This window comes from Oenanthe melanoleuca, chromosome 5 (genome assembly GCF_029582105.1).
Source record: "Oenanthe melanoleuca isolate GR-GAL-2019-014 chromosome 5, OMel1.0, whole genome shotgun sequence".
Lineage (NCBI taxonomy): Eukaryota > Metazoa > Chordata > Aves > Passeriformes > Muscicapidae > Oenanthe > Oenanthe melanoleuca.
This window is the reverse complement of record NC_079339.1, coordinates 38,113,129-38,136,078: the sequence shown is the minus strand read 5'-3', so window position 1 is coordinate 38,136,078 and position 22,950 is coordinate 38,113,129. Positions and strand designations below refer to the sequence as shown.

Here is a 22,950-nt window from a genome sequence, read left to right as displayed (position 1 = left end):
TTGGTTTTTATATAAGAGCAATGCCAACATACCACAATAGGCACAGCACACTTGGAGGATAAAAGAGCAAAAAAAAGCAGGGGTGTGAGTAGAAGATATGCCAATATTGCAGTGCTTTGTTTGCCAGTCAATCACGACTCAGACTGGCCATGTTGGAAGTGAGATGCTGAATACACACACTAAGATTCATGGGCATGTGCCCTATGGCATCATAAGCACCAGCAAAAAAAGAAGCTGCAGTGAGAAAGAGGAGGAAGAAGGGCTTTTCTGTGTTGCTGTTTAATGGGACTCATAACTACACCCATTAGATGACAGTGCTACTAAACTGCCTGCAACAAATAATACCTCTGTAAGGATAAGGAAACAGAAATTAGGCTCTAAGGACCCTCAGTATTACTGCTGGGAGGAGCTTGAAGAAGAAATAAAAACAAGATTTTCACCTAAAAATGCCACAGAGTTACTGCAGAATTCTGCAAGAGACTGACCACTGAGTCTTTACATGGCTCTATGACTGTCTGTATGTCACAAAGTGCTGAACAGGAAGATAGGTGGCTATTCCAGAGATGCCCAAGCATCAGTTAATTGTCCAACACGAATGACATCGGGTGAGATTTAAAAATCCGACTTCTACAAAGCTGATCTTTCAAGTTTCCTGGAAGTTAGTTCTGTATTTCTAAAACCTCTGTTAAATATTTAAATAGGGAAACTACACAAACCATACCTAAGTGCTCTCCATTCTCTGTTTCACCCTTTATATCTGTGTCCCAGTTGTTGTCTTCAGCGTCACCATCCTCTCGTATTGCTGAACTCCAATCTTTCATGTTCAGTATATATTGTGTCAGTGACTAAGAGAAAGCACACAAAAACCTTACAAACAAATACAAGCAATGAAAATGTAGTCATCATTACAATTACTTTCCAAGATTTCTGTCCTTTATTTAGTTCCCTCAGTAGATTAAGTCAGCCCCACATACAAGATTCTAGATGTCTGATAATACTTTTTCTATCAAAGCATGTATTTACAGGTCAATGGGCACATCTTTGTGAAGAATTTTCAGATAGCTCTAAGCATGCATGCTTTTAGTGGGGATTGTGTATATAACATAAACAACTATAAGGACATACACCCAAGTTCCACACTCCAAAGTGGGGACGAGGGAAAGCCAATACTCTATTAGAACTAAGAGTTTTTCCCTAGTTGTCTTTATCAGACTGCTCCATTGTGCTGCTACGCAACCCTTCTTTTTTTTTTTTTTTCTTAGCAAGAAACATTACAGAACATTAGAGAATAGAGACAGCAAACAAAAACTCAAAACAGCATAAGGCATATTAAGACAAGGAGAGGTTGTCAGGCTTTCTTGGAACTCTATGATTAGCATCAGTCTGAATTATTTGATTCAACCATAAATGTTTTAATTTACCTTGATTTGGCTCTCTTTATTTTTCAAAACTTCTTCTACATCTGTTTTAGATGATTCAAGCATCTTTGTTTGTTCATTTAGTTCACTAAGTCGTTCACCCCATCCTTCAGCTTCTTGTAAAAGCTAAAAAGGGAAATACCAGATTAGTGTGATTTTCTACAAAACCAAGAATTGAGGATGAATAGTACTGAGCCTGTGCCATGTATTGTCTATACATAAGTGGGATTTAAACCTCTCACCCACCAGTAAGAACTAACAGAGATAAGACTACAAGAAAGATACCTAAAGAGTTGAAAATTAAGACTTCTATGTTATAGTTCACTTGCTTTAACTGCTATAACTGTCTATTGCAATTAGTTGTTAGGATATTTTTAAGCATTTATAGGAAGTGTTCAGTTTATTCCACTCAAGTTTAAAAGCCTTGATGTGACAATAGCAATGAATATAAAATAGTGAAAATTTATGTAACAGTGACATACACTGGGGAATGGATAGAAAACACTCACACCCCAACATGCACACACACTTCTGAAATGGTGCCTGTGTCTTTTCAACTTAGAAGTGGTCAGAGAAGTAAGGGAAAACAGGAAGCTTTTAGGCAGTTATTTATATTCATGTGACTTGCAAAGCTGCATTATTTCCCCTCCTCTACTCCATACCCCTTGAAGTAATTTTAAAATTTTATTTTAAAAAAGCTTGCCCATTAATGAAAGTCACAGCTGTAGGTAGTCAACAGCTATTAGTATCTATCTCTGCAATTAACTGTGCTTAACTAAAATCATAGGAAGGTTCCAAGATTACATTTTACAGATATTCCACACTAAAATCTCATTTCACAAAAGTATTTTACAGGAGTAAAGGGATTAGAACTTCATCACCAGCTATTAAAAATAACCAGTGCAACATACTAACTAATTATATTGTGAAAACAAAATTGAACAAATTTCATTTAAGATACAAATTTTTGTTAAGACAAAACATGCACTACAACATGGGTAAAGTACAAACAAATGTTCTTAAGAGTCTGTTAAAAAAATATTGCTTAAAGTTGCACAACAGGCACTTAATTTAAGAGCAGTAAATGTACAGAAAAGAATAACTAGGTTGAGCAATGAGAACTTAACAGGCAGTTATAGTAAAAATAAAACCAAAAAATGGTAATTAAACAGGGGAACTGCCATGCAAATAGACAAGCAAGCCTGAACACCAATTATGAAAGATAAACTAGAAGGAACAGAACAAAAGGTATGTGACTAGAATAATACACATTGCCCCTTGGCACAACATTGCACTTTCCAAGCCATAAAAGCCATGCATGAATTTGCAGCATCAGGCAAATGACATATTGGGGATTAGAAGACATACACAGACAACTATGTTTATCATTAATTGGCATCAAAAGATGACTTTTAAGAGATTCCTTCTTCATGAAGCCAATGAGAAAATAAATTGACGTGACTTTATACACAATAAAGAGAAACAGCAAAGATTTGCAATGAGCTGAAGCAATATGTATTTCTAATGTTCCTGAAGAAGCAAAAAAACCAAAAAAACAACAAAGCACAGAAGTTCATTAACAACCTTGTTCAACCTAAAAGGCCGAAATCCTCTCTGACACATCACAAACCTGAAACAGCACATCTCTTATAAAGTTTAAGCTATGATGTGCCAGAAGATTAGGACCCATTTATGCAAATGGACAGAGGAAGAAAGGACTCCAGTTTCAATGAACAAATAACACCTTTGTTACCTTCTGAGTATATGTGAAATTCCATCTTTTAAAAAAAGGTAAGAAAGAAAAACAAGAGAAGGATATAGATATTCTGATACAGTAAACTAACTCTCACACCAAGAAAGCACCTCAGAAATGAGAGTACAAATAATTAAGGCAGACACTTTCTCTTTTTACTTATTGGGTCCCAGCAACAAATAACATTAGGTTATTTATCTACTAAAAAACATAGCAAACTACAATATGCACAAATGTTCTCAAACTACTAAAAACTGCAACAAATCTCATGAACAACAAAGTGTAGTAATTAAATAATGTGGTTAAGGAATTACTTATACCCAGGCTGTTTTATCTGGAAGAAATGCAAAATAACTTTTTTTTCATCTAGGAACATGGCAATTAAACCCTGGAAATTGTTTTCACTATTTTTTTTCTCTGGTTTTCCTTGAAATAAAATGATTGCCTAAGAAATACAGACAATTGCCAGCACTTAGTATTATCTTTCTCTAACTACTATATTTTTTACTTTATTATAAAGGAAGGAGAGTGACTTTTGTCACATACACAAATCATTGGATTATTTCTGTTTGAACCCAAGAAATGACCACAGGTGAAAAAAACATAAAATTCTTCTCTATAAAGACTTCATGTATTGCTTTTCAAAGTTTACTACATAAGAGTACTGTCACATTTCAAACAAAGCACTGAGACCAGACTCTTCCTCCTCACAGGAATGAAGAGGATGCAGAGATTAGGGAAAAAAAACAACTCTTGAAATAAAATAATTCTCAAGCAACAATATCACAATAATAATAATCAAATCCACTGCTTCTCCACCCAGAGCTCTTAATACAACTGTCTTCCTTCTCTGGTAATCACAAACATGGACTTCTCCTGGAACTAGGGAAAAAGATCAGTTTTACTAACAGTTGTGCAGAACTGGAATATTCCTCCTACAAAAAAAAATTTATTTCCTGCCTCCCTTTCTTTTTTCCTAAACCACTAAGTCTGACATACACTCTGTTTTGACACAGGGAACTTAAAGCACTCCCCAGCTTTTTGTAAGACTGCTAAAAAGCAATAGGCCTGTTCTTCCACTCCCACCACTACTCCTTCCCCTCTGCAAATATCTATCAGGTTATTCCCCAGACAATGGGGAGATCATCAGTGAGTCAGGAAAATAAGCACATATCCATTAAAACCACAGCAAACCACCTCAAACCAACATTACACAGAACATTAAACGTCCATAGAAAATATCTATTTGTTAGAAAAAAGAAATAGCTTCACTATAAAGCAACTTACTGCAGGACAACTACTGCATGTGCTAAATATTTCAAAATATTCATTTTTCTTCGTCACCTGGCTACAGCACTGAGGAAATCAGACAACTAAAATTTGGGAAATAATAGACTTTTTTGTTCCTCTCTGTTATGTACCTGACTTTCAATTAATACATCTACAGTGGTACTAGAGTATATTTTTTACCTGCCTTCTGAATACTCTGCAATTCCTCAATTTTTTTTTGTTTCCTAGATCAAGTAAAAGAATTTTCTCTCTGCCTCCGTAGAGAATCCTAGCTGTGGACTTGTTCAGATATTTCTACTTCCCTCCAGGTCTCAAAGTTCTTATTAGACTTACACTACCACATGCTCTCCTTCCACTGCTCCATGCATGATTCCTCTGCAATTAACTGCAATTAATGCATTTCTTTTAAAACAGGATTATTTTAGACAAAGTTACTCCAACGTAAAATTGTTTTAAAAACCACGTCCTCTTCCTCATTCCATTTACTAAAACACACAATAGGTATTAACAAACCTGTTGAGGATGAACTCTTTGGAGAAATCATATTTATTAATATCACAGGAAAACACAGTATTTCTAAGGATAACTTGGAAGAACCTACCTGTTTCTCACTTTCCTGGAGATGGCTGTTTTCATCTACTGCATCTTGAACAGATGTCTTGAGTCTCTCAGTATTAATCTGATACACTTTTAGGGTGGACTTGGCCTAAGTGAAATTAAAAAGTGTGTTGTTTAAATGGTATTGGTGAAGATATAGGTGGGGTCATGATGGCATTACTGGACTTGTCTTAGGTTTTCTGGCTGGGCTACAAACAAACTCTCACATTTTCTTTACAGTTTCAACAGGTTTTGCTGACAGTAGTTTTGCAATACTATATATCATTGAGGAGTAAGAAAGCAAACAAAAGACAAGGTAACTACTTCTCAGTAAATGCCAATCACTATATGAAATTAAAAGTTGCTCAATCAAGCCACACCAAAGTACTAAGCCTTACAAAGTCCTTTGGTTTACACAGCATATTATCACTGCACCCTTAACAGGAAAAAAAATTAGAACAGTAACTACATGGGGAATAGAAAAATTGCAGAGATTTCAAACAAAAACTATGAAGGTTAGACATACCTCATCAATTTGTGACCGGACAGATTTTTCTTCACTCTCCAAAGACTCCACTTTCTCCTGAATTTCAGTCACCTGAAAATTAATAGTTGTCATACAGCTTCTTTCACATATTTGACTGACAATGTCCAGGCAATTAATAAAATTACTTTTATATTCAGACTGAGAAGGTTCTACTATGAATCACTAAAAATGTCTGTAAAAACAGCTTTTCTTCGAGTATTTTCCTTTATCATTTTTTTAATGTTACAAGGAAGACGAAATGGAAAATGCAGTTTTTATTTCAGAACACACAAAACAATAGCTTGTCTTCCTGGCAGAGATTTTTTTCTGTGAGAATTTTTTTTTAAATGAATAGAAACAAAGACAGGATTCTATTTATTCTTACCAAGGCATCATTTTCTGACTGCTTAGATTTTTCTTCTTCCAGTTCTTTTTCTAGATTCTCTATTTCCTCGTTGAGTTCCAAGTTTGATTTGTTCAGTTTCTCATGCATTTCCTAAATCAAGTTGGTTTGTGAGTTAATAAAACATTTGGTATTAATTACATATGAAGACAACAAGTATATTTTAAATATGACAGCAAAGTATGTTTCACTCATATACTGTAGAGACTCCTGCATGAAAAAAAGCTGTAAGAATTAGCTCTATAGGACCTGAGGTGCAAAAGGAAATGAATCTACTCGCTTTTTTTTCATGGATTATATAGAGCCTATTAGGTATTTAATTCAGACTTATCCAGAACTCTTTTACAAATATATTCTCAGTCTGGGGGATATAAATAATGTAGTGGTAATTTTTCTTTAAAACTGTAGCCTATGGAAAGTATTTGAATTAGATACCACGTGAGGAAAAAATACTACATGCACTACCTTCTTTCCTAGAAATGGGAGCAATTTCCTTCTTAAAATTAAATATTGTCCAATTTCTTCTAGTATCACTCACCCTCAATGCAATTATTACAAAAGGCTTCTCTTAATTTAAATGCTTTGATTTTAAGTAATTTTCAGTAATCAAATTAAAATAATTGTGTTGGAGTTTTTGAGTTTGTCTGACATTTTTTGCTGTTATTTTTATTTAGTTTGTTTGGGTGTTTTTTCATATGGGCCACATTTTTCCTAAAATACTGCCTTATATTGTAGAAGTAACAATTTCCATTAATCTTTTTACCTCAAAAAAAGATGTGTCTGTTGATTCTTTCATAGTGTTACCATCCTTCAGAGACAACTGTAAATCTTCAAACTGAAAAGGAATTACTTTATGTCAGAATATAAGTAAAGAATTGATTAAATACTAGCATTGATTTGCTATGCTCTAGTCTGAAACACAGACATCACCCGAATATTCACAAATGCATCTTGCTGGAAATCAGGAAAGCCATAACCCTACTAGACTATCCCAGTGACATAAACAAAAAAAACAAAACAAAAAAAAGACATTTTGAAGTTGCTTTCAGTGAAATGTATTGAGAGTTTAAAAAGAGAACTTGCTAACACCTTAATTGCTCTTAAAGGCACTGACAGAAAAAAGCATTTGAAGAATCCCTTTAAAACATCTTACTTCTAGGAAAGTTAATACTTTACTTGATTGAATCCATTTCTATGACACATCTGAAAGCAATAAATGAGGACAGTTACCTCTTTTTTGCAGAGGCTGAGTTTTTCAAGAATTTTGCATTTTTCTTCCACTAGTTCAGCAATTTTATTGGCAAGCTGTTTTTCCCTTCCTAAAAAGTGAAACACAAGAAAATGTTGCATCATCCAAATAAAGGTGAAAATAGAAAGAATAAAGCCATATCCAAAGAAATATGAAAAATGAAGTATCAGAAATAAGCTTACCTACATAAAGTCGACTTCTAACCTGAAAAAAAAAATATAATAAATATTGAAAATGTCTGATCAATTACTCTCACAGAGTATCTCAAAACTAATCTTTTAAGCTGTGATTCCATGCCAAGTTTAACCATGGAACTTAAAAAAGGAATATAAATATAGTCTTGTATTAAAAACAGGCAATCATATCCTCTGCTCTTACACTCTCCATATCTGTGTTTTTGCCCTATCCTTCTCCCACTCTGATCAGACAAAAGAGGGGAAAGGAGATTAGTTTTCCTCTGGATCACTTTAATAACACACCTCTGTATATTCATCACACAACCATGACTGCCTACACAAAGCCCCATAGTGGACACACACACTCAGAAGAGTACAAAAGGGGAGGGAGGAGAAGGCTCCACAGAAGCTCAGATTTCCTGTTGGGAAAGATCTCCCACACATTACAACACACCACAGTTAAAGCTGCAGTAAGGTACTACCTGATGGGCATCCTTCAAGTGCCAAGGGAGCAGCTGCCACATGGGGTCTAGTGCCCTACAAGCAAAATCTAACAAACTGCAGGGCAAAATCTGTCACAAATGGCCTGTACCAGAGATGCAGAACTTGGTTGAGCCCACAAAACTTGTTACAACACAGCTCTTCTCCCAGAGCTGGGCTGGGTCATGTGCCTCATGTAGCAATGGGTCCCTCAGATCTTCCCTGTTTCCTCCTCATTTAGAGCCAAGGAGTCCAAATAAGGAAAAAAGGGTAACAAAGTTGTAAGTATACTTTTATCCTATCAACCCCAATGGATGTTTAGTTACTCCATTACTTTTCATTAACCATCAATTCTTCAAGGAGCAATCAGTGCAGTTCTAAGTATGGATGACTGAAAAAGCTATCAGTAACTTCTGTAATATCTCATGCCTTAAGTGACATGTGCAGGAGGAAAACAGTATCAGGCTTGCATGATTTCAGTTCAAATGCTTTTTGTATCAAACAGCTATGCAACCAGGCTTAAAACATAAGTTTCATTACATCTACTTCCAAAATCACATTGCCTGTATGAGAGTATGTGAAAAATGGGAAGAAATTTAAAATACTTAATTACAGATATTGACCCCATTTCCATAGCAGGGAAAGTATGGTAAGCAACTTTTATTACTCAGATCTTTACTTACTTTCAAGAGAAGATAGGCATTACCTCAAAAATGTAATTTGATTTGTGCATTAAAAGGTTTCAGTACTGCAATTCTCAAAGTCATCAGATTAGTGCTCATAAAGAGCATACAGTTAAATTGCTTCAGTGTTCCAATGCTGCAATAAACAGAATCCAGGTGTCACTGTCCAAACAATTTTAAAATGCCTCCCTTGACAGGAGACAATGTGGATTGCTTTTGCTTACAAGACCTGATCTGCTCTATGGCCTGGCTAGTCACAGAGATATCAATACACACAGCAATATTTACACCCTAGGGAAGACATCTGTATCCTGTGAAAATAATTTAGGGCTGACTTTGAAAGTCTGGTGTAGAAATCAAAAAGAAAAAAGGAAGACTTACTACAGGAGTTTCACTGCATTTCCTCTTACCACAGTCACTTACTACATGTCCAAACACTTCCTATCTTGACAAAACAGACTTTTCAATTTCTCTTTTAGAGAAATTCTAAATTCAACCATGATAGATTTAAAACTCTGAAGCATTATGTATCTTGAACAGGAAGGATAACTTCAATGCAAACTATTAATGCACTCTATGTATCTGCAAGTAACCTGAATGCTTTCTGTGCTAGTTTTGTCTGGAATAGAGCAAATTTTCTGCATAGTAGCTGATATGGGGCTATATTTTGGACTTGTGCTGAAAAGCACTGATAACACATGGATGTTTTAGTTACTGCTGAGCAGTGTTCACACAGAGCCACAACCTCTGCTGCTTCTCACCTCACCTCACCCACAAGGAGGCTGCAGGTTCAGAAGCAGCTGGGAGGGGACACAGGACAGCTGACCTTGACTGACCAGAGGGATAACGCACACCATGCTGACATACTCAGCACATAGAGGGGAAGGAGGAGGAAGGGGGGTGTTTGCAGTGATGGACTTTGTCTAGAGTAACTGCTACATGTGATGGAGCCCTGCTTACTTGGAGACAGCTGAACACCTGCTTGCCCATGGCAAGCAGTGCATCAATTCCCTGCTTTGCTTTGTTGCATGCATCACTTTTGCTTTCCCTATTAAACTTCATCTCAACCCAGGAGTTTTCTAGCTTTTAGTCCTCTGATTCTCTCCCTCATTCCAACATGACAGAGGGAGTGAGAAAGTGGCTGTGTAGTGCTTAGTTGCTGTCTGGGGCTAAACCACAACACTTACTGATTGATAACTTCTGTACAGGAACAAGAGAATCGTCAAGGCTCCAACAACACCAGCACAAATCACTATTTCCCATGGGAAACCATACAGATCAGGGCCAGGTCTCATATCTTCAGGCAGTGAAGCCACAGCCTGAAAAGCAAAGTAAAAACATTCAGCTAAAGGAAAAGAAGTTAATATTATCCACAGAAATTTATATGTTGACATAATTTCTTTTCAAGGTTTGTATAACTATATTTTTCCAAAACTCTGAGAAAATGGTTAACAGAAACATTTGATTTTTAAATTATAGATTTATCAAGTGAAGAAAAAAAAAGAAGTTCCAATAAGATATGAAAATCAATAGATAAAGCTCTGAAACATTTTCTCTCTGAGACTATCAATTATCACAGAATGGTTTGGGTTGAAAGGGTTTTAAAGATCATCTAGTTTCAATCCCTCTGCCATTAACAAGAACACTTCCAACTGGATCTACCTCCTCAAAGCCCCATCCAGCCTGCCTTGAACACTTCCAGAGATGGGGCATCCACAGCTTCTATGGACAACTTGCTCCAGTACCTCATCACCTCCTCAGTAAAGAACTTCTTTCTCCTATATAACCTAAATTTATCCTCTCCAGTTTAAAGCCATTTCCCCTTATCCTATTACTACATGCCTTTGTAAAAAGTGCCTCTCCAGCCTTTTTGTTGGCCTCTCCAGATACTGAGAATTTATTACGGAAAATTCTCCTTTGAGTTGTCCCGCAGCTTTCACTGCTGAAGAATCAATAGTAGTAAGTGCTTCTAGATTGTCTGGTAGAAAACTTGCTTGGTAGAAAAACCTGTTCAACCAACCTCATGCTGAAATAACATACTGAACACACCAGTGACTGAACACATTTTAAACACTTCGACACACGTTTCATTTGTAAACCGATCTGTTTGCTCAAAGATTTGCTCCCTGTAGCTCAAATTTACTACACGCGACCCGTGTTTAAGAACATGGCACTGTGCAGTTAATTCTGTATTTTGATTTCTCCCCTGCCCGAGCCCCTCAGCATCAGCGCTGCAAGACCTCGGCTGCGCCCCGCGGCACTCACCCAGCGCAGCCCTTCCCAGGCCAGCCCGCAGCAGCGCCGGGCGCTGTCCCGCAGCCCCGGCCACAGCCCGGCCGTGCCGCTGCCGCTGCCGGTGCCGCCGCCGGCCCCGGGCCCCCCGCGCCCGCCCGCCGCCATCTTCCCGCGGGCGGCGCGCGCCCCTTCCGGCCCGCCGCCTGACAACCGGCCCGTACCACTGCCCGCCGGGGGGGCGGGCACGAACCACTGCCGCGGCGGGGAGCGGGGGGCGCCGCACAGGTGGCAGCGGCCGGGGCCCGCCCGGCGCGGTTCCCCGGCGGCTCCGGGCCTGTGCCGGCACAGCCGCCCCTGGGCACGGGGACCGCCGGCGGCAGAGACCGGCAGCTGCTCCCCTCGGCGTGCGCCCGCCGTGCCGCCCCTGCCCCCCGGCACGGACGTGACCCCGCGCAACCTGCCCGTGTTCCTCCCTGCAGTTACGCTCAGAGAAGCTCACCTCCCGCGCGGCGCTGGCCGCCTCCATGTGGGCCCGGCGGCCGCGGGTGGCACGGAAATAAAACTCCCGGGCAAGGCCCGGCTCCCGCTCCGAGCGTGTCCCGTCCCGGCGGGGCGGGGCGGGGAGGGCCGGGCCGGGCAGGTGGGTCCCGGCTGGGCGGGCCCGAGCCGAGTGCCGAGTGCCCGTGCTGAAAGGGATCCTGCCGGGCGGAAGGGGAGATGCCATGCCACATAGCAAAGGATTCTTCGTCTCACTCACTAAGATTAACGCTAATTTGGTTTGGTTCGGGTTTTAGTTTTTAACTGCTTTTTTTTTTTTTTTTAACGATTTTTACCGCGCAAGGTGGGTGACTTGCCTGCAAAGCACCTAGGGGACCAGGATAGGTGGAAGTGCCTTTTTGGCTGTATCAAACAGGATAAGAACGAGTTTGGCCGTAGCAGTGAGCTGTCGGTGAGTTGCAGTCAGTTGCCCCTCAGTTTTCGTCATCCTAAACTACAATTTAACCATATTCTATACACGTACGCTGGAAATCAGGAATAAATTTACCTGGTTCTTAAACTTCAGTTACCCAGTCTAAACAAAGTTCAACCCAAGCACCGAAGTGAAGTTTACCATATGGCACTTCACCTGCCACTACTGTATTTAGAGGAGACTGTGCAGCAACATCTGCCTTTTCTCACGGTGCCCTGGCAGCGTTGTTTCTTGCAGTTGTGCCCCTTAAGGTTCACCTTCACTCTGCACTACTTTTTGTTGCTTAAGACACCCTCATAGCAATAATAACCCCATTTTCTATTTTATATATTTGCTTAGAAAATTATCATTAATGCAATTACGAACGATGGGAGGATTTGTGAATCAAGGCTTTGAAAGTATTCTTTAAAAATAATAGAACTTGTCTGGTTATTTTACTCATCATAACCCAAGTTTTTTTAAGTCCAAGCAAATTTGATGAGTACTGTTCTGAGAACTAGAGGGAGCTATTAGTTTCATTAAAAAAAAAGAAAAACAAAACCAAACAAAAATTTAAAAACACCACTCAGGTGTTTTCTGGCTGTTAAAAAACCCTCCACAAAACAAAGCCCCAAATCCTCACATCCTAAGTTCATCAGATTCTGCACTGCAAAGAGGCACATGATGAGCAGCTGACCTAACATTTTCTTGTACTCTGTCACATTTGGCATCAGATAACCCTGGAAGGAGGGACAGGGTTTATTTAATAGGACTTTTTATCTTTTTTCTTTTTTTTTCCCCCCCTGTTTTTTAGGAGTTTTGTTGCAGAACATAACTTTGTATCTGGCTTAAACTTGCACAGAAGGAATTCTTACCGTTGTGACGATAATCATCACTGCTGACGATGCAGTTTTTATGGTTTCTCTGATCTCAAGAGCATTCAAGCACTGAAGTATCTGATGGATCCAGCCTCCTTCTGGTTTGATCATAAGGAATAAAACAAGAGGTTTTACATTACTATTGTCAACTTCATATAATTCCAACTGGTTTCATTGTTTCTTGTTTTGCTTTTTCTTTAAGATTGCAAATCTGTTTTCCTTAAAATTAAGAAACTTAGCACTTACCATTACTTGGAACATAATTCTGGATGGCATCAGAGGAAGACTTTCTGACAGCTTCATATTCAGGTCCTGAACTGTCCATTTTTGTTTCAGAATTTACTGAAGCAATGGCTGTTGCTTCTGAATCTTGGTCACTGTCATGTTCACTGTCTATAGCTACATACATGTCATGCTCCTTCTCTGGTGTTTCTTCTAGTAGCTTTCTTCTGCCTACACCTGCACATAATTGTGAAAGGAAATCATGGTTATTTTTAGAGACTTCAACTCTTGTAATTTATTAACCTCTACAGAGACTTTAATTTTTTATTTTTCTTTTCCTCAGCTTAAAGCCCAACACTAGAGTATCACATTAGGGTAAATGTGCTACAGATTTATGATTTAAGAAACACTATACAAATAATGATCTCAGAATTTGAAGGATAGAGCTTTAAGCAAAATGTTGTAGTAAAGTAATTAAAAATCAGTGTTCAGAAAAAAAATTATGTTTGGTTTTTATAGTTAATTTGTAGATTCCCTGGTCAGGATTAGTAGGTTTCTTTCTTATATCCAAATACAAGTGGGGTAAGCTTTAGAGGGAGAACAGTTAAAAATGCCATGTAGGATTAAAGATTAACAAATTCCCACAAGATATCAAGCTTCTGTGCAAAATGCAGAAAACCACAGGCATGTTCATGCAGAAGTATGACTGAAGGCACCTGGCTGCTTCAGTTTTAGGGACTTGGAGTAAATTGCCTGAGGCCAATAAAATACTGCTTGCAAAAAAAACCCACACTGTGCTTACCCACAAAGAAAAAAACGTTACAAATTTTTAATTTAATAATATGCTTCAAGACAGTACTGGCCAAAGATACACATCAAAAATAGTCCAGTAGTGCACGATGAGTAATTTGCTCTTTAGCTGTTACCATTATATTAATTCAACTTGTATTATCAGATCCTTGAAATATCATAAATCAGTCATTAATTGGTATAAGTTAGGCTCACTGCCTCTTCATTTTAAATCACCAGAAGGAGACAGTGTTGTATCTGTTGTGGGGATTTTTTTCTACCAACAAAGGATATTTTGTTCTTGCTAAATCTCTGTTAGTGAAACATGACTCTAGTAACTTTAGCTGCAGTTTGGGCAGCACACTTAATTGTTATAGCAGACAAAAGCCCTGGCAGCTCTAGAAGAACATTCCTTTTTTCTGTATATTTTCCCTGCTCAGTGTCCAAATTGTGCCCCTTTTGTGCAGACACAATGACCTGTTCCCTGCTCATAGCATTATCTTTAGTGGAGTAAGCTGTAATTTCACGATGAATCTTTTCAAATTGCTGGTGCTGCTGCAGCAGTTTGCTTCCATCACAGATGTACTCTAACATCTTGTTTTAATTTAAATAAAATTGTTGAAATGTAGTTAATGGGTTTGGTAAATCTGTTTATCATACGCTATTTTCCTGGGGTTTTTTCTGCACCTTCTCTATATTTAATGTTATCATACATTGTTCAGATTCCTTTCAACTTCCTCTCCTCTGTGCAGTATTCAAGTGTACTAGTCCTAATTTCACTTCTATTTTCATTTGGGTTTTTGAACCAAACATGCTTAGACTTTTTTTGACAGGCTTAAATGTTAGTTTTACTAAATATATTTGCAAAGAACCCTGATGGTCTCATAAAAGTACTTCTGAAATCCTTTTTGTTAAAATATAGTTGCTATTATTTGTATTTCTGGATTTTGACTCTTATTTCCAGAATCTTTTTTTTTTTTCTTCTCCTAACTAGTTTTCGTAGCAGCGATTGGTTGCTCAGCATTATTCATCCTTTCAGTTACAACCGTATCTTTTTTTTCAACATCTACTCGTGTCAGCCAGGTTTATGAGCAATCCCAGGTTGCCAGGATTTAATTAATCCAGTTTTTTTTAATAGCAGTCTGGCTTTCTAGTTAAATGACTTTAGAAGATACTAGCTGTCTATTTTTTTTCTTTAAAATGTCTTCTGTTTTAGAGAGCTCGAAGGGTAAAAGTTTATACTTGGTCAGACTCATATCACATGACAGTTGCTTTTATTCTCAGTAAATTTTCTTTATAAATGCTTTTTTGGACATGAAATCAGCTGAAGACTGGTATTACTTTGTCTTTTGAAGTAGTATGTCTTTCAAAACTCAGATTAATTTTCTATGCTTTTGTATCTTGCACTGTCTTAGTGGTTTGAACTGATTGGCCTAAATCTGAGGATGCAAATTAGTATTTTGGTTTATTGTATCACAGATGATTTTTATATTTCTTTCTGAGATCTAGATGAAGACTGTCCATTCTCTGGTACTAGAAGCTATGCTGGGAACATTAATATTCCCATTGTAGTTCTCTTCCACCTTCCTGGTGATATTGCACATTTATAGGAATTTGTTCAGTTTATTGCTTCTCTCTGACAAGCCATGAACAAGACCATCAAGAGTTGTCCAATCTTCTACTCATTTGGTAGATTTTCTTTTTTCTCCACTGCCCTGTTTGTTACTTTGCACTGCCAGCTGACAAGGAAAGATTATTCTCTTTAGAGATATTTGCATTAATGTTACCTGATATGCTATGTTTAGCTTTCTGATTTGCAGTGCCTTCAGTTTCCTTTCCCTGTGGTATTTTATCAAGGCTTACCAAGGTCTGTCTTAGCTTAGTTCTTCTCAGCTAGCAGTTTTTACCTTCCATTCTGAAACTCCATATTCTTCCAGATGGCCAGTTTCTTTGGAAGTTTTAGTACCTGTTAAACTGAGGCCATTTAATGAGAGGTGAGGGGAGAAAGACTGGTCTGGAGTCAGTTCTTGGGACTCCCTAGATTTCTGACGATGTTCATCATTAAAAATGTCCTGACTGAAGTATTTTATGTTGTTTTCATAAAAACCCCGTGAGACACTTTTATTCTCTGATTTGTGAATTTAATCTTTTACAGTACTATCCATTTTGAAATGGCTTTTGGATGCTGATTTTTTTTTTTTCTGCACCATAACCTTTGACTAGTTTGTCTTAGGTGTTTCTAGACTAAGACTCGCTTCACTGTCACATGTGGTCTTCTTGATGGCCAGATGATTATTTGCAGTTCCTGGTAGTTCTCCATAATGCTGCACTTGCCTTTCTTTGGCTGTTGAACCCAGAAACTTCAGTGTATCCACAGACTGACTAAAAGAGAAGTGATGGTTTTGTTCTTCTGATATTTCAGACTTTTGTCCTGTATTTTTTATGTCTGAATGATCACAATTCAGAGGGAGTCATGAGGACAAGAAATTTGATGCAATTGATTCATGTTCCTGTTGATTATCATGTTTGTCCATATTATAATTAATAAAACTATTATAGATATTTGTATACCAACCTGATTGACCACGTCTGCTTTCTGATTCCTGATTTTTCTTTTCATCATCAGTGTTTCTCAGCAGCTGGTTTTCTAATACCAAGTTTTCTTCTGAACTGTAAGGTTCAATTGGCTTCTCTTTGTCACATGTTAGTATATTAAGAGATGATTCTGTGCTACTTGAGGTGTTTTTGGTGTTATTAAGAGTATGTTCACTTGCTGGTATCTCCCCAGGATCTGGCCTGTTACTGTTTGAATTTGTTGTTTTTTGTGCATAATTCTCATTTTCTTCATCTGTTATCTCATTAACTATTTCCTCTGATTCTTTGTCCATATGTAATTCTTTCTGGTCTAAAGGCTCATCTTCCTCATTTCTATTTGCTTGATCTGTTGTTCCTCTGCTTCTCTGGTCCTCTGTAGTAATTGTTGCTTCCTCAGCATGCCCAAAACCAAGAACATCACTTAAACCCAAATTAAACCAATTTGATTCGGATTCTTGGCTTTCAGTATTTTCTTCTTCTGACAATACATTGATGACTGTTGTTTCTTGTTCAGTACTAGAATGCTCAGGCACACCAGACACATCATGGTTTTGTGGATCATTTTTTTCTGATGCCAAAAGAACCTCTTCATTCTCTTCACCGAAATACAGAAAGCTTGTCAGTCCACCTTGAAACCAACCAGATGTGGAGGATTCTTGTTCTTCCTTATCATTTGGCTCCTGTAAATCGTTTTCATCTGTCTCCTCTGTTTTTCTGCCTTCGTATTTATTTGCCTCTGAAGACTCATTAACAACTTTTAAGGGCTCTTCATAATTTTCACTTTCTGTGGTGAACCATCCTGAAATCCAGCTAGACTGAGTTTGAACAGGTTCTACTGGGATACTGTTTTGCATTTGTGGCTCTTCAGTATCATCTTTTATAACCAACTTTTGGTTTACAGATTCCTGAATGTGAGCTTCCTCAGAGTCATTTTCAGAAACTGGTTCAGTTCTTTCTTCATTTTGTATGGGGTCTCTTGTATATTGTAAGAGTTCATTTTCATGCAGCTTTGAGTCTACATCAGACAATGAATATTCACTTTCTTTGCTGTGATCATATGTGTTATCTTCATTTTCAAAAGTGTACTTATCTTCATGAAGACAAAGGAAATCAGTTTCCTAAAAGAATAATATTAACTTTTAAAAAATTTTAATGTGTAATTTTCTATATCACTGTCTAGCACAGCAAAATTATTGTCATTCTTTCTGTTATAACTTTACACAAAAATTGTAATTAATTATATTATTCCTAAAGGTTCTATATCTCTATACAGAAATTATTTTAGAGAACAATAAATGTGCAAATGGAACAATTATAAAAACACGTTTTGAATAATGTAAAATAAAATATCCATCAACAGTTGAATTTCTAACTGAATGTTAGATTTCCAGTTGTTGAAAACTACATTGGAAAATCTGGTGATTGATTTACCTTAGTGAGCACTTCAACTTCTTCTCCAATTAAAATTTCCTCAACCTTAACAGCATCTCTTGGGAAATATCCAAAATCCTTTCCTTTCTGTAAAAGATATAAAACTAATAAGACATTTAAAGTTCAGTGATATATATGTTAGGTACTTGCATATGTGCTGGAAAAGTATGGATGAACAATAAGTTTACAGAACAGCCCCCTATCTCCTTAATTCTGTTTTGTCAAAAGATTGGTTTATTTTTCCTTCACAAGTGTTGCCCTTGCCATTTCAGAAAGCAAGGGGAAGTATATTACTCCATAGTATTATATCCTGTATTATTTTTAGGAACATGAGTTTGTGCACTACCAAAGCAGTAGCCTTAAAACTGCTTCATCTGAAGACATTGCTGTGTGCACTGATGGTTGCAGCCAGCTCCTACTAAAATTGGCTGCAAATTTCCCATTGTCTCAAATGGGAAAAATGTCATGCCTTGATAACTAATGACCCATATTAAGTTACAAGAAAAGTAGGATGTGCAATTCAGATATGAGACTGGCTGCAGCTCAAGAGAAAATTACAACAAAGATGGCTACAATACAGAAAATAAATTAATGATAATAATGATAATAAGAAGAATCAAGTCTCAGGCTAGGAAACCACTGCTGTGTTTACATCAAACCATTGAAGGTATGGTTTTGGATATATCCAAATGGAGGGATATATCATGGAAAGCAAGGAATAGTGAGGTGCCTGCAAAGATACTCTTGGTTATAAAAAAGAAAAGGAAGACAGAATTTCACTGTTAAACAATAAATGTGACAGATTATTTACAGGGGAAAAAACCCACCCAAAAATTTTACTAATGTCTTGTAGTTTTGAAGCACTTACACAGTTTTACTAGCAGTAAAACTTGATTTGGATCAATAAATCCATTCCTTCTTAAATGACTGTTCTAACTTCATTGTCACTTGTTCCAAGTCATTGAATGTGCATTATAACTTCTCTGGGAGCTTTCCTTAAGCAGCAGAACTGTGAAGTCAGGTACCAATACTGGATATCTTACCCACAGACCTGTATGTGGGAACCTAACCTGATAGATCTGAGTGTTTCCAAGGGAACCAGATTAAATAATTACAGCCAAATGATAACATGAAAAAAACAGAAAACTTTATTCTGATCTTGACTTTGTTTCTCTATGAGTGATCGTTGCCAAGATTTGATTTTCTCTTTCTGTATAAAGATAGTAACAATGACCCATCTCCCAAATACTGTATTATCATGACTGGTTAATATTCTAAAAGAGAGAGAAGATCCTTAGAAGCAAGTAGACTGTGGTTGTTATGCTATTACTATATGTAAAATATTTATTGGGAGAGTCTTTCAGACTGAAGTACTTACACTTCCTGTCCACAAGTTTTCATTTTCCCGTGAAAGTTTGGAGTACACAATGATCTCCTCCCCTGCTTTGAAGTTAAGATACCGGCAATCAGGCCCTAAGTAGTCGGTAATGGCTTGAACTCTGCTCATTGCCTCTGGAATAATAAATGGAAATAAATAAATACAGCATTCACTTTGCCTGAAGTCAGATTACTGGAGAGATCTGATATATATTAAATTCTGATGAGTTGCAGTAGCAAGCATTTTAATATATGTGCTTTATTATTATACTTATCCATTTGTATCATTAAGTGGAAACCAGCTAATGCAAAAAGCAGCCCAGTCTTGTTTTCTTTCCTATGTACTGCGGACATCAAGGGGAAAAGCTCTTGTCCTGTATGGACATTTTCCAGTGCTCCTTTAGCCGAGGTTTCAATGCTTAAATTGAAAGGATGTATGCAGGATTAACAAATTCAGTTACTAAAGTAGATCTAAACAGCTAAAAAGTATTTTCCAGGCATATTTATAATCTTATATTTTAGAAATTCTAAGTGAAATCTAGTAATTATTTCAGGGATTTTGTTTTCTATTTTGAATACACTTATGATGAAATTACATAAATTTTAGGAATATTAACCTGAAACATGTTAAAATAAAAGTTTCCAATTCAGTTTGAATTATTTTAAGTTTTCTTTTTCTCCACCCCTGTCTCCCCACAGAAACCACTACTGATGTGCTCTGGTCAGTTTGGAGCCCATTTCCCACGCTGTTCCACAAAGACAGCATCCAGAACATACTGAACTTGGTATGGCTCCACAAGAAAATAGAAATCCATCATCAGAGGAAATCTAAGGTCTCTTCCACTTCAGGGGAAGGGGAAGATTGAAAATACATTGAAAATCCAACACTTAAGTCTTTCAAACCAATAGAAACAGGCTACAGTTTCAACTATGATTATGACAGGTTTCACAATGGTAATCAGTGGATAATAAATGGGGCATCCTTTGCCCACTTGTGATTCTGTGGCTCTGCCTCCTGCAGAGTTATTTACCTTTGAGAAACACAAAACTAGTTCCTTCATATTAAAGAAGAAAAAGTATAGAGGAAATATTAACCAAGTGTTTTGTAAGGATTACAAAAGAAATCCCAAACCAGTTTGCCTCAGTAGAAAAAAACCCAAGGGTTCTGCAGAATGGGCTATGAATGTATTATAAACACATGATAAAGAGTCTTCTTTCTCAGTTTATAACCTACCATTTTAATTTTATTTATATTTTGTTTAATTTATTTTGTATCTGTAAAGAACGAGTTAAAAATACTTTAAAGCTGTTTTATACTGCCCATTTTGGGGACACCTGGGGAAAACTAGCTATTCACAAGTATTTTTACTGAACTTTGATCACACACCTTACACAACAATCCAGCAAGTCTTTTTTTTTTTCACTTTTTGTTTTATAAGTTTAAGCCTATTTCTCTTAAACTTAGCATATTAACACCAAACATTTGCTGTGGCTACTGATTTTCCATCTGTTCATTGCTAATTTTGACATTATAATTCCTAATAGCTGCATATACACCACAGATTCCCTTTGAAAAAAACCAAATTTTTACTTACTCTCACATTCCAGGTCACCACACTTCTTCCATTTTGAAAGTACCTTTGTACTCTGCAGAGTTGCTGAAAATGAAATTACTAACAACAGAATTCTCTGATCCAGGATCCTTGGCATTTTAGATTAAATCCAGATTGCACTGAAACTGTAGAAACTGCATTGATGTGCAAGAATATTCTACATTTTTCTTAGCCTAACAAAACATTGCAAGTAAACTTTCAATCCTGTTTTCCTTCTCTTATCTGCTTAAACAGAAGTACACTATGCTAACCTGCAAACAATCTGCAGAGTCAGGTGTCCTGATTGTACACATGCATTAATAATTAACTATGTTCTGATAGCTAGGCTGATGTTTTGAATACAAAGGAAGTAGTTCTGGTCAAATCAAAATTTAGCCACTATCAGATAGATTCGTCTGTACTGAGTCTGTAGAAGATTGTGCCTGGGGAAATTCAACAGCAGTTGTATTGGGATTAGTTTTGGATTATGAATGCATTTTCAATGTACCTTTTTCACTGGATTTTAAGATGGTGTAGTGTGATGACCAAGAAGCCTGGCAAGGGCTAAGACAGCCTACTATCTACAGCCTACACCACATTCCTTCTACATTATCTCTGCAGATGGAGTTCTGCATAGCTGACGTCAACAAAGGATGAGTGGGCCGAAGGAGGAAGCCCTGTGGAGATAGAATGGTCCTGTTTTGGCTCTGAAGAACTGAACAGAACAAAGTCATATGACTAGACCTTTGAAGGACACCATGGCCAAAAAAGCAACTTTCTCCTGAGTAAGGGTTTAAATATTTAAATATAAAGGAACCTGAGTATGCTAATAAGATTATTGAAATACGTGCTACCACATATATGACTGTGTAACTTAATCCTCCACCTAGATTATTCTACATGTAAAGAAGGAGGAGGAGAATGAGATGGGGCTGTATATCAGCTGGATAGAATTTTCATGTACTTAGTGAAAGACCCAAAAATCTTGGAGTTGGTGGGTTACTTTCCTCTCTTTACAAGCAGGGATTCCTGCTTGGTAAGCTTCTGCATAGGATTATTGTTATTACCCAGGCTAACACAATATTATTGTTATCATTAGAGCTCAGTTGCATCTAGTGCTGTTTATCAACAGCAGTTCCAAGTCTGTGTTTCTGTTGTTTCAATAAACCAAACTATGTGTGCTATGTTGTGAATCTGGGACAGTGAAGGTTCTCACTGAGCACAGCTTGACCTGTAGTTTTGGATTGGTATATTGCACTATTTGTGAATCTGTGATTGTCAAAGTTCTTACTGAACACAACCAGACCTCTAGTGCCAAATTGATTATAATCATATATCAAGCCCAGCCACATTCAGACCCTCTGATCTCTAAGGTCCAGCTGGAATGCAGGGTGTGTTATTTTCTGTCAATCTCTATACCCTTAACACAATAGATGAATTATCACTTTTATGCTTATATTGATCTACATTGAATGCTAACCTTGCTACTGACAGTGTTCTAGCTTTATTTTGTTTCTTTAATAAATGATTTTTTTCTGTGCACTGATATGTTTTAGATAATTTATAGCTGGTCATTGGGAACCTAGAACAGAAATGTTTTCCACATATTCTTTTGGAGCTTTCTTATGCACTAGATCTAAGTATAATCTGTCTTTCAGCATGGGGAATGCTTACTTGGCTCTAAAGTCCTAAAGGTGCCTGGCAGTTTTCAGGCTTATAAAACAACTAGAAAATCCATATGTTATCTCTACATCGCATATCACAGAGCAATAGAGCAAAGCTAAGCAAATGACATGCCTGCTTTTTAAAGAATTCCCTGTTCCTTAGCAACTTACTATCCAATATGTAGTTATAAATAATTTTTCTCAAATATTTTGTGCTTTAAAGTAGTAAATATGCAGGGAGATGTACAATAGCTATAGGGGCATGAAGTTTTGCTATAAATGAAAACCTGCAGGGAATCAGAATACTGCATTGGGGGTGGCCTTAAGGTTTATCTGGTCCAACTTTTCTTGGTAAAAGCATGGTCTAAACAAGATGGTCCACATGAATCTTAGAGTGTCAAAACTTTTGGGCATCTGCCACTTTGTGGGAAGATTCTTCCAATGGCCAATTGCTCTCACTGTGAAATATTTTCCTCTTCTGTCTAATCAGAATCCCCTGAATTTTGTACTCATTGTCTTTTATATGTGACTACTTGTAAAAAAAAAGTCTCCATCTTCTTTGTTTGCATCAGAAGCAGTCTTTGAAGTTTTCGTATCGTCCCACACTTCTTTGGTGATCTAAACACAATATATCTTACTAACC

General features: G+C 37.3%; 1 protein-coding gene and 1 long non-coding RNA gene across 3 annotated transcripts in view; one reads left to right on the top strand and one right to left on the bottom strand.

Annotated features, from left to right (window-relative positions):
* The window catches only part of MIA2 (MIA SH3 domain ER export factor 2), a 35,928-nt gene extending 14,961 nt beyond the window's left edge, over positions 1–20,967 (bottom strand). Inside the window, exons 1-15 of the mRNA XM_056492643.1 lie at positions 20,647–20,967; positions 19,053–19,186; positions 17,675–17,761; positions 16,224–17,361; positions 12,884–13,096; positions 12,635–12,735; positions 9,763–9,894; positions 7,419–7,440; positions 7,218–7,306; positions 6,751–6,822; positions 5,970–6,080; positions 5,585–5,656; positions 5,063–5,167; positions 1,422–1,544; positions 722–845 (exon numbers count right to left, since the gene is read on the bottom strand). Coding sequence (XP_056348618.1) covers positions 722–845; positions 1,422–1,544; positions 5,063–5,167; positions 5,585–5,656; positions 5,970–6,080; positions 6,751–6,822; positions 7,218–7,306; positions 7,419–7,440; positions 9,763–9,894; positions 12,635–12,735; positions 12,884–13,096; positions 16,224–17,361; positions 17,675–17,761; positions 19,053–19,186; positions 20,647–20,761 — 2,638 coding nt within the window. The 5' untranslated portion in view covers positions 20,762–20,967. The remainder of the gene's footprint in view (positions 1–721; positions 846–1,421; positions 1,545–5,062; positions 5,168–5,584; positions 5,657–5,969; positions 6,081–6,750; positions 6,823–7,217; positions 7,307–7,418; positions 7,441–9,762; positions 9,895–12,634; positions 12,736–12,883; positions 13,097–16,223; positions 17,362–17,674; positions 17,762–19,052; positions 19,187–20,646) is intronic.
* Positions 11,310–22,185, top strand: LOC130253765 (uncharacterized). 2 transcript variants are annotated; one of them, XR_008840607.1, is made up of 5 exons: positions 11,310–11,450; positions 11,652–11,759; positions 12,574–12,765; positions 19,751–19,836; positions 21,265–22,185. It is a non-coding gene; the product is annotated as an uncharacterized LOC130253765 (long non-coding RNA). The 2 variants fall into 2 exon arrangements; XR_008840606.1 differs by lacking the exon at positions 12,574–12,765.
* Positions 22,186–22,950: the final 765 nt, after the last annotated feature.